The 12,260-nt window shown below is 28.5% G+C and overlaps 2 protein-coding genes across 2 annotated transcripts; both read right to left on the bottom strand.

The window, feature by feature from the left end:
• Window positions 1–5,264: 5,264 nt before the first annotated feature.
• Window positions 5,265–6,639, bottom strand: LOC137827791 (ethylene-responsive transcription factor ERF118-like). The gene has a single exon (XM_068634112.1). The coding sequence runs from the start codon at window positions 6,637–6,639 to the stop codon at window positions 5,578–5,580; it is 1,062 nt and encodes a 353-aa protein (XP_068490213.1). The 3' UTR covers window positions 5,265–5,577.
• Window positions 5,265–7,750, bottom strand: LOC137827792 (uncharacterized). The gene is made up of 3 exons (XM_068634113.1): window positions 7,616–7,750; window positions 6,952–7,208; window positions 5,265–6,870 (listed from the first exon to the last, which is right to left on the bottom strand). The coding sequence occupies exons 2-3, from the start codon at window positions 7,140–7,142 to the stop codon at window positions 6,783–6,785; spliced, it is 279 nt and encodes a 92-aa protein (XP_068490214.1). The 5' UTR covers window positions 7,143–7,208; window positions 7,616–7,750; the 3' UTR covers window positions 5,265–6,782.
• Between the last annotated feature and the right edge of the window lie 4,510 nt (window positions 7,751–12,260).

The following is a 12,260-nucleotide window of genomic DNA, read 5'->3' as shown; positions in this document are numbered from 1 at the left end:
CTTTATTTATTTCTATTTATGTTTTTATTCATTAATAATATTTCTAACTATTTTAAATACTAAAAATATTTTTTTAATGCATTCAAAATTAAAATTATAAAAAAAATTACTGGATTGTGCAATTCTCGTCATTAATTATGTTTCATTTTGCACAAACTATTTAATGTACCACTGAAGAAAATATCAAATGAATGATAATCTTTTATTTATTTTCCTTTTTTATGATCAACATATACTTATTTAATATCGCCTTATATCTCTTATCTTTATCTTGTTTTAATTTTTTTTATATCTTTTATCTTTATCTTATTTTGTTTTGCCTTTATTTTATATCTTTTATGTTTTTAGTTGTTATTTTTTTTTTCTGTCATTCTTTATTTATATCTATTTTTTGTTTTTATTTTATTGTTGCTGTTTTTATTTTCTATACTTATTTTTTTGGTCTCATTTTTAAGCATTAAGTGTAACATTTGTATTATTTTTTTTTAGAATTTTGCATTTAGGTAAACACTTCAATATTATTTATGTGTCCACTATTAATTAATACTAATTGACTTTGGTTTTTTTTATAAATATGTCTTGTATTTTTTACTTGAAATAAATAAAATTACATCATCAATAATAATAAAAATAAATACTAATTTATGTTTATAGATTCAACTTTTATGTTGTTGTAGAGTTTAATTTTTTATTTTCTTCATTTAAAAAAAAAATAATTTTAAACTAAACATTTTTAATTTATTACTTTTTTATTTTTATTTTGTAAAAACTCATTTATTTATTCATTAATTATATTTCTAATTATTTTAAAAATTAAAAATATTTATTTTTTAATGCATTCAAAATTAAAATTATTAAAAAAAATTATTATTTATTTATTTATTTTTAAAATGGTGCTAGATAGGGAAATAAAAAATAAAAGAGTGCTAGATAGGGAAATAAAAACAAAAGGGTGCTAGATAGGGAAATAAAAACAAAAGGATGCTAGATAGGGAAATAAAGATATAAATGGTGCTAGATAGGGAATTGAGCCGAATTTCTTTGTCACATTGTAAATATTTTTATTTAAATAATATTACTTCTAATCTTGTTAAAAAAAAGAAAATTATGTACTTCATTAAATATAAGTTAGATTAGAGATAAAATTTAATTGTTAATAGAATTAGTGGACAATTCGTTCGGTACAATGTAATATAGTTAAAAATTAGAGATAAAATCAACCAATTAAAATAAGTTAATAAATTTCACGGGACCAAAACCAAATTTCTTAAAATAAAGAAATATGCAATGCCTTTACATTGAGTTGTCATTTTCCAGGGTAATCTCAGAAATTATTGCGCCGAATAATATAATTTTTAATTGCCGAAGAGATAACATGCATGCAATTAAATTAAGTAATTTAATTATTTTATTTTTGTGATAACGTTTTAGTCCCAAAGTCATATTTTATTATTCCACCGAATAGGTCAAATAGTGAGGGGAAAGTTGGTGAAAAACCTCGTAATATACTTTTCCTTTCTCCCTTCCTTGTCAATTCTCAAGGACCCACTAAACCTAACATCTTCTCCCATATTTCACACTTCTTTTCACAACAAATTAATTTTCAGATATTCACTCCTTAATGGAAAATCCACACAGATATTGTTTACATTTTCCATAACAAGAACTATAACTAAACTCAAGATTCACCTTTTAAATTAACCATTCCTGTTATAATGTGTAATCTTCCTTCCTACCATATGTAACTTTATTCTTCTTATTTTTAAAACCTTAATTGAATTTATTTTTTCTTAATACAATTGTATTGATATGGTCGACCGACATCATGACGTGTCTCGACCTCTCTACCCGAGATGATCGAGACACACGCTAACGTGTCTTTGTCTCCCTGGTCGATCGACCGACACACCCCGCACAGTCAGGTCAACCGACACGTATAATCATTAACATTCAAACCAATGTTAGTGAAACTAAGCCATAATTAAGGATTAGGTAATGCAACCCTAAGTGTGATCCATTCCACTAATCAGACTCAATGAGGTTAGCCCATTAAAATAATATAAATAACACACATTTCAAGGAGAAAGGTACGTCATTTAGTACTGTGCACTGATCACCCGCTTTACTGACTTGAGCGTCGGAGTGCCTTCTGCAGGTACCCCATTCGGTGTTCACCCAAGATCGAGAGTCGAAGTAGAAACACGAAGACGAGAAGGACCTCAGTCAAGCACCCAGCAACCTGCTCGACCGAATGAGGAAGACGAAGATTTTAATAGTTCTCTAGGCTCCATTTCCCCAGCAGGAACAACAATGATTTTTTTATGGTCCAAAAGCTTATTTTTTACTATAATGATGTTTAAAGAGTTTATCTATGTCATTACACTCATTCAAATAAAATTTTCTTATTAAATTATTTTTTATCAGAGAAAAGACTTCCCAAAAAATATGAGTACTAGAATTCGGTTAGACCTCTCAAAATGTTTTTAATGGACTTGAGACGTCGATCTCCTATACACCGATCCAAATCAATGACTAGATCTGTCAGAAACAGATGATCTCCCAGAATCCAAACTATCGAGTCTTCCAAGAGTCAAACTACTAGGTCTCTGTAGATCATAACTACCATATCTCTTTCTAACCAATTTACTTAATTCACCCATAAGGCATAATACACATAAAACAAAATCACAATTTTATATCTAGTCATTTAAAAATATTAAATTATATCAGATCATTCAACTCATTTTTCCAAGATGTGTGATAATACATAATTATTAAATATTATTATATTAAGATTTCCTTATTGATGTAGATATCTAGAAAGAAATTAGTGTTTGGCTGTGTTGCTAATAAAAAATGGAAGGTGATGGAAATAGTGGTGACGTATTTTGCAGGAATAGAAGGATTATAGAAAGTGGAGCACGAAACAAAACTTGGTGTCCAAGCAAAATTGTTATAGTCATTCGACTTTTAGTTAACACAAGTGGGGGAGGGAGATGTTGATATTATTGTTCGGGTGTGCACTATAGACAATTGACAAAGATTTGCAACCAATGGTGAGAAAGTCAAATAAAGCTTATTAATGCAAAAGATTAGTACAATTATTATAACTCTTCAAAAGACCAAGAGAAAGAAAATCAAAGTTGAACAAGAGATTTAGAAGGACAAAATTCACAATTGTTATGTTTCTCCCTTCTCTTTCTCACTCCCATCATCACAACATCATTAATTCTCCCTATAACTGGGTTTGGGACCCATTTCTTCTTCACCCATACCTAACTATTTCACTTCACTCCTTCACCATTATTACTTCTACCTCCATACTTTATTCTCACCAATCACTCAACATTTTCTCCTCTTTCACCGCTTGATGCACGCCACGTGTCCCCTTCAACACTCTCCGTGCATGGACCAGTAGCTGCCCAAACATTTTACCATGCAGAAGTTCAGAATTTCAAAGAAAATTGAAAATGAATTGCTATAATTATGGACACTAGGTTCATTGGGAGGGAAAAATCAAAAGTCATAAGCATGTGAATCATATCTGAGATTCTCAATTGTCTGCATGAACCACCTACACAGTGTTTTGCACACACATGATCAAACCTACACTGGTACAAAATTTAAAATCAGATAAAAAAACATTTAAATTAATATTGTTAGTATTTTTTTTATTCACTCCATACAAACAAAATCGGCTTTTGAGATAGCCATGATATTAAAAAAAAAATTGGATGCGAAGGGCTAGTATAATAATTAAGAAAATGTGTGAATAACATGTATTTACTGCATGAGTTTAGTATAGTTGGAAAAAATTGAATATAAATTAAATTAAAAAATAATGGAAGACGGAATAAAGAGATATCATATTTTATGAATGGAAAGTGAATGATTTATTGCCTTGTAGGGGTATGGTATGAAATGGAAAGCTTCCTAACCGCAGAAAAATATCCTAACATACATTTATAATATTAATCCTACGTATTGGATACAGTATGTTTATGGAACAACCAACACGTGTAGAAACGGGTCCCACTTGTGAGAAACGGAAATTTTATTTATTTGTGTATTTATTTATTAAGGAAGTGGTGAGAGAGTGAAGTAGTGAAGGAAATGGGATACAGCTAGGTGGGAGTGGGGTAGGGTACCCTAAACAGTGTGCACCTTTCTTTGCCTCCTCTTCTCTTGACTACCAAAGGGTCCTTCCCTTGGCCCCACATACTCCCCTTAACTCTACCACCTTTATACTTTTTTAAACTATTTTGGTCAAATTTTACATAAGGGTTTGTTTGGAGTGCTATGAAAGTGGAAAAATAAATAAAAGAGAAAAAAATAGAGTGAAATTAGTAGAAAAGTATTCTTAATTTTATTTTAATAAGGATACAAATTAAAATGAGTAAAAATGGTTAACTAGGAAATAGATGGATTTTAAATTTTAAAAATAATATTTAAAAAATGTTGTAATTAAGATACACCAAGATATTCAAATTAAAAATGACAATTGCCAATAAATTAAAAGATACTATTCACTAGTATTCAACAAAGTCAACAAGTACTTCATCTACAAATTGACATAATATCATGCGTCATCAATATTTATACATAATGAAGTCACTACACAATTCTTAATCAACTGTCTTGGATTTGAGCATTATGGATCTTTGCCTTCCATTTTAAGTTGTTGAATCAAATTACTCAAATTATAAGATTATATCTTTAGGTATAATAAATTATATCTTATGCTCATTAAGGGTTATAAAATTATTTATTCGTAATTAGTTGTTATTATTCATTATCATTTAAATCAGTTTTTATTTTAATCTTTTTTCTAATTCACTAATTTTGTTTGGAGTAACAAAAAAAGTTTTTACATAATAAATACTATTTCCCCCTATATACACCTTTAACCTTCAAAGAAGTATTTCATAAAAATAACTAAAATCAGGGGGTATTATTCAGAAAGAGAAATAGTATAATGTTAACTCTATAAATTTGTTGAAATTTAACACCGTTTTAATGAATAGTCTTTCTTCCCCTGGTATTCTCTGCAACTTTAATTGTCATTATAAATAATTTGCTTCTCAACAGGTGTAGTTATTTCCTTCCATAGCATTGCATAAGTCACTACTAAAACCAAAAAAAACTACAGGCTAAATTAAAGACAAATTAATCCCATTAAACTAATATAATAAAAGAAACGTCAACAACATGAATAACGGCAAATTAGTGTAAATCAAAATTAATAAAAACATGTGTAGCTACCATTTTGCATAATACCATTAGTTACTTTAGCAGAAGTTTTGCATAATATAACTGATAAAGAAAACTCTTAATATCAAAATTCTAGTTGATATTCATGGTTTGAGAACCTTTGGACGGCTCTTAGCAGCACGGGAAAACCCAAAGATTCTCTCCCCTTTCAGTGGACTACTCTCTCTAAGAACAAATAAATATAACAGCATATCCACCCAGAAGATACAATTTCTGAGATCTCACAGAAGAAACTAATAAAACTTAATCATAATCATAGCAAAACTTTTAATATTGTAAAATTATTCCTATGGAGTTCTGCAAAACTTAGGCACAAGGTATGTTGAGGGGCTCCTCGGTCCAACCAGCAAACTCATCAGCACAGAAATCGCCAAAATCGAAATCAGGAAGCTCACTAGGCTCATTGTCATCAAACCCATAAATGTTGATATCTTCCAAGCCACCAAAATCATCAAAACCTTGACCATAATCCTCAAATGATACAAAATCAAAATCAAGTCCAAAGTCTGGCTCAGTCCCAGACGGAAGAGCAGCAGCAGTAGCACGGTCGAATGGTGATGGTGAGTTCAAAAGACTCAAATCTGGAATTTCCAGTTCAGCTAATTCAGCAACCAAATCATTAGCCTCTGCAGCTTCTTCATTAGAAAGATTACCCTTGTCAATGGGTTTGGAAGCTGAAGAATCCAACTCAAGCACAGAAGAAGGTGATGGATGTGACAGTACACTATCTGAGTCATCAAAGGTAGTAGAAAACTTCTCAGACACAGACACGGCAGCAGCAGCATCTGAAGAGTTACAGCATATACTCTTATCAGAAGTTGTGGGCAAAGGCTCAGAAACATTTTTGTAGGCTCGGGCCTTAGCCATGGCTTCAAACTCAAGCCGTCTGGCCTCGTAGGCTTCAGAGGCCTCTTCTGCAGTGTTGAAAGTACCAAGCCATATGCGGGTACTCTGGAAAGGGTCACGAATCTCAGCAGCCCATTTACCCCATTTTCTTTGCCTAACACCTCTGTATTTCCCAGAAGTGTTCCTCCTCGCTGATGGGGTTTGGGTCAAAACCCTCTTCCTACTCTGGGGTTGACCTTCAATGCAAACCTTCACCCTCACTGCATTGATGTTGCTATTCACCTCGAAGGAAGTGGTTTCGGGAGAGGTGAAAGTTTGAGGAAGAGGGGGAAGAGGGATCTCACAAAGGCTTCTCTTTGTTTTTTTCTGTTTCTGCATCCACTCTGACTCATCGTCGGATGAATCAGTGGCATCAGGATCGTCGTAAACTATACGAAGTTTTCTCATCGATTTGGACTCCTGCAGGGAGTGGCAAGGCTTCTGCTTCGGTTTAGAAGCCGGTTGTTTCCGAGACTCGGGCATGGTAGAAAAAAACGAGGAAAAACCCTCCAAAAACCCCTCAGAAAAACCAGAGAACTGAGGAAGACCGAAAAGAATGAAAGAAAAAAGAAAATCGAGGGAACGGAAGCCAGCACCAAAAGGGATGAAGAAAAACTCTCAATGTCTCAAGTGAAATCCCCTCTTAAGAATATGAAAAGATAAGAAAATCTCTGTATATGAAAGCCCCCGTAGCACTCCACTCCGCAACAAGTCCTGTTCCAAAACCAGAAGAAGAACATCAGACCAATACCAGAAAACAAAGACAAAGAAAAAACAAACACCAAACAAACAAACCTTTTTGGCCTCAATCGCATTGAAACAGATGGCTTCACGCTATTATGACTGAGTATGCCGCGTAGCATACACCAAGAGGCAAACCCAGAGAACACAAACTCAGATAGATTCAAAAAGAGAGAAAAAGAAACATAAACAATAGAGAGCTTCAACGGAGCCCCAATTACTGCCAGAATAAATCCAGACGACATAAATCCACCGCTTGCCTGCCCTTTTTTTGAAGACAGATCCTCCGAGAAACGCAGAAAAAACGCTCTCTTCACCGTCCAGTAAGAAGAGAAAAGAGAATCAACAAGCCAGAGATGCAGATATATATAACAAAAAAACAAAACCAAAACCAAACTACTATGCCTCACTCCTGAGATAAAAGAGAGAGATTACAAGTATATGGACCAGATTTTATCTCCCCAACATCAAATAGAGTTTTTTTTTTTATCGATCTGATAAATAAATTTATATAAAATAGCCGACCCTGGTACGACAGAGGACACAGTGAGTGCAAATCTCCATACAACATGAGCAGACCAAGAATTTTTTTTAAAGGAGAGAGAAAAAGACATTGCATAATAACGATAATAATAATAATAATGGTGTTTTAATCAGATGAGATTCTCGAGGTGGAAAAGAAAATGGACGGAGAAGATTGAAAGAACAGGAAATTTACCTTGTTTGTTTTTGGTGAGACGGAGGAAGCTAGTCTGTCTTTCCCTCTGTCTCTCTCTTGTGTCTGTCTGTGTCTGCGATCTTGGCAGTGGTTTCTCTCACACTGAGTGGCCCCTCTCTGCTCTCTTTTTCTATTCTACACACCCATTCGCTTCTTTCTTCTTCTTTTTTATCTACGGTCAAATTTTCGCATTTATTGGGCCCGAGTAGGTAAAACATATAAATATTAATCCTCCTAAAACATTTTATTTATTTCCATTATTATTATTATTATTATTATGTGTAGCTGGCATTGGGCTCTGTGAGTGTGAAACACTGCGCATACATCAACCATGCATGACCCATCAACATGCTACATGTGTATCATGCCCTCATAATGTAACGTCTTCCTTAACTCTCTCGGAATCCGATGCTTCTGTTTCTCACGCGTCAATCCAACGTACAGGATTATTCCGTTACCAGGATCTCACACGGTGAATCACACGCGCCCTTATGAGAGACTGAAACAAGGTAATCTCTGACATGCAGCTTTTTACGCCGCCAAGGGTGACTAACAAAGAGCGCTTCAGTTGCCTACAAAATAATAACTAATACCGTTTATTATATTTACCGGAATTGCTAATATTGGTGCATTCCTGATTTCTCAGTAAACTAATAAATGATATCTCATTTAAATTTAGAGGAAAAATAAATAAATAATAGCAATACCAACAATAAAGTAGTTGTATTTTTACTATGATACTGTATTCTTCCAAGGATTTTGTTTGATTTTTTCAAAATACTTTTTGCTTTTTCAAAATAATTTTTTAATATACTATCTACTGAAGATATTTTTATCTTATTATAATGGGTATTTACAATTTTATTATATTAAAATATTATAATTTAAAAATACATATAATTTTACTATTAATATAACTTTACTAATTTTATGAATAACTAATTAAAAAACATGGAAATAATATAATTTAAAAAGTATATAAAATTTTATAATAATAATAAAATAAAATAATCTGTGACACTATTTTTAAAGTATAGTCATTTAATTTTTATTATAACTGTTTTTTAGTGTAATTTTTTTCTATTTTATTCTTATATTAATATTTTATTTTAATTATTTTATTATTTATAATTACTTAAATTTAAAATTATAAGAACAGAATAATATTAAATTTTAAAAAAATTATAATATATTGTGAAAAATATAATCAATATAGTTAAATTTACAAATATCATGTAATTTACGAATGTCATACAATTCGTTAAATTTACAAATAATAAGTTTATTTTTAAGTTTATAAATGACATGTAATATGGTAAAAAAAACTTTAAAAATATCATGCAATATAGTTTCTTTTTCTCTTTATTTAATTACAGTAAAAATACATTAAACAAATTTAAATTTATAACACAATAAACATAATTATATTAAAAATAATTACATCATCTGTTTCATTCTCTCAACTGGTAAATCACTAATTTTGATTTGTTATTACTAATATAAAAGCTAAAAAAATATATAAATAGTGAATTTTGAATAGAAAAAAAATTGTGTTTTTTCAATGGATTTAATAAATAGAAATATATTTGATTTGTTTTCTTAAAAATTATATTTGGTTTAAACTAAATGTCTTGCAATATATTATATTTTATTATTTGTATATATTAGATATTTAACTAAAATTCTATAAATATCTCGTCAATACAATTTATTTTTTTATAAAATTAATAAATTTAAAATTTGGTTTTATTAATATGAATAGTTAAATTATTTGATTTTTACTTAAAAATTTAAAGAATTTGGTCCTATATAGTACTTAGATCTATCAATAATCTGAATAAATGACAAATTATAAGTAAACTAATATTATTCATATATTATTATTTAAAATTAAATAAATAATATTATTCACATATTTATATTAAGAGTGTAGATTTATAATTTATTTTAATAAACATGAATATATTATATCTATATATAAAAATGATTTCTTTTTATAAGTAAAATTTAAGAATGATATTATAGTTTAGTTTTGTTTTGAAAACTAAAACAAAATTATATAAATTATTTAGTTTTTCTGTTCTACTGAAAATTTGTGATTTACCAAACAACTTTCTGTTTTTTCTTTTTTCATTTTCATTATATTTTTTGTTAATTTTTATTTATTTCATATTGTAATTCAATTTTTATTTTTCTTATAAAAATCAAATAAATTATAATACTTGATAATTTAAATTGATAAAAATATGAAAATAAAAAATAATAAATAAAATAAGAAAATGTATATATATAAATAGGTAGTTTGATATTTAAAAGATACAAATACATATATATTTATATTTTATTTAAATAAATATAAATACAGATATAATAAGACATATACAACAATAAGAAATAAAAAATCAGATATACACACTGCTAGTATTAAATAAAGAAATTACTTTTTATTTTATTAAATGATAAAATTAACTAATTAAAATATGATACTAAAACAATCAGTACATGTTTATACCATAGCATACATGTTATATTGAAGAAATCAACTTCGTCCTTAAACAGAAAATAAATTTAAAACTATTTTATATCAATATCTTCTAAACTAATATATGTTTAAAATATTTAATACAATACAATACATTGAAAATAAAAGAATATACACTAAATTAACACTAATATATTAAAAGAAACAAAGCACATGGTAAAAAAAAATCCCCAAAATAAACTTACTTTTGTAAATATGTATTATTTTAAATAAATAAATTAGAAAAAATAAACAAATTAAAACTGGTCATTTGAAAGATGGAAACTCTCATTTCAAAATTGCTTTCTTTTATATGAGACATAAATAAGTATTTTTATAATCACTTAATACATTAAACAGAAGAAAAAACATATAACTATTTTTAAATCTTAGTATTTATATATCATAAGTTTTAAAAAAATATAAAAATATTATCTTTAAATTAAACAAAACAGTAAATGTTAAAAATAAATTCAGATTAGTATTACCTTATCCAACATTTTTTTTTAAAAGGAGGTGTGAATATAATTTTGTGTAACAACTTGTAACATGTCATTACTTTTCTTAAAAAATACTATTCATGATCCAACTCAAATATTATATAGTTTGGTTGAATAAAACTGTTGAAAGTTTAAAAATTAAAACTAAAGACAGAAATATAATCTAAAATATCAATGAAATTTATCTTAACATAAGCAGGAACAAATTTGAATTAAATTATATTAATTTTAAAATAAATTTAGGATAAATTAATTGAAAAATTACTTTATTTAAACATATATTACATTAATTAAAAGATTCATATTTATGATACTATAACATAAAATATAAACACTAGCAAAATTATATGGACAGAAAATAATTTTGAAATAAATGATATTAATATCCATACATATTAATTTAGAAAATTATTATATTTTAATTGGTTTTTATAGTGTATTAAATATATTAATTTAGGAAATTACAGTATCTCAATATAGTTGAAAAAAAAAGTAAATTTTTAAATATCTCAATATAGTTGAAAAAAAAGTAAATTTTTAAAGATGAGAATGATGTTAAAAAGTGAAAAATAATATATTATAAGATAAGAAAAAAAAAACTATTTCAAGTTTGTTAAAATAGCATAATTAGTGAAACAAGGTTTATCTTTAAAACTTATTTTCCATTCCAACCAACAAGGACTTTTTTCCATTTCAACAAACAAGGACAAAATTAGAATGACACATTATGTATATTGAAATAAATAAATAAATGAAGTGGAAGAGATATAAGATTAAGGCCCAATATTTTTTTTTTAGTTCATTTTGAAATGTTCACTTTCTAGTATACAATATCTCTTCAAAAAACAAGTTTTTTATCCTTAAATTCTTTCTCAATTAGGATCTTGAGAAGTTGGTGTATGGTAGATTAAATTGGATGAAGCAAAAGTTGATTCTATAGTACTTTAAGTAATTTTCTTTTTCTGTTCTTGAATGAATGGTTAAGAGGGGTGTTGGCAAGCTTACTTTGATGCTTTAGAGTAGTTCTAAAGAAGTTGTTAGATCAAGCTCTTTCAATCTAAGTAAGGGGAGCTATAAAAATGTCCTTTTACAACAATAATAATAATAATAGTTGTTTGATTGTATACAATGTATAGAGATTGTTCAAAAATGATTTTTCATAGTATAATTATTAGTTTTGTTAGTTATGTGTTATTAATAACATAATGTTTAGTTTATGAATGAGTTTGGGATGGAAGGAACCGAAATAAATAGAAATATTGTCAGGAAGTTATTTGGAATTGCTATAAGATTGAATATTGCTTGAATGACATATGATCACTGGAACAAGGCCTATGCGGTGAGACATTATTACATTTGTCACTATACATTGTTCAAGTGACATGTTGTGTAACTCAAGTAATGACTTGTAGTGAGAGATGTTAAGATAATTCTCTTTCTTCAGGAAGCATTTTGCTCAAGTGTTGGTTTAGGTATTATGTGATGTGTTTAATAGTTGAAGCATTGTATTGGATGCTTAAGTGAGGCTAAGGCAGTATGTAAATGCCACGAGCTTTTGTTAATGTATAACATGGTTTTGAGCCCTCAAACGTTGATCTTGCTCAAGCAATAAAGACAACTAAAG

Source organism: Phaseolus vulgaris, chromosome 7, assembly GCF_000499845.2.
Source record: "Phaseolus vulgaris cultivar G19833 chromosome 7, P. vulgaris v2.0, whole genome shotgun sequence".
In the NCBI taxonomy this organism is placed as follows: domain Eukaryota; kingdom Viridiplantae; phylum Streptophyta; class Magnoliopsida; order Fabales; family Fabaceae; genus Phaseolus; species Phaseolus vulgaris.
This window is presented reverse-complemented; position numbering and strand designations above follow the sequence as displayed.

Coding starts and splice junctions, on each gene's coding strand:
- LOC137827791 (XM_068634112.1), bottom strand. CDS start 6,639: ATGCCCGAGTCTCGGAAACAACCGGCTTCTAAACCGAAGCAGAAGCCT.
- LOC137827792 (XM_068634113.1), bottom strand. CDS start 7,142: ATGTCGTCTGGATTTATTCTGGCAGTAATTGGGGCTCCGTTGAAGCTC. Junction 6,871..6,951: donor ATGCGATTGAGGCCAAAAAG/GTTTGTTTGTTT, acceptor GTTTTGGAACAG/GACTTGTTGCGGAGTGGAGT.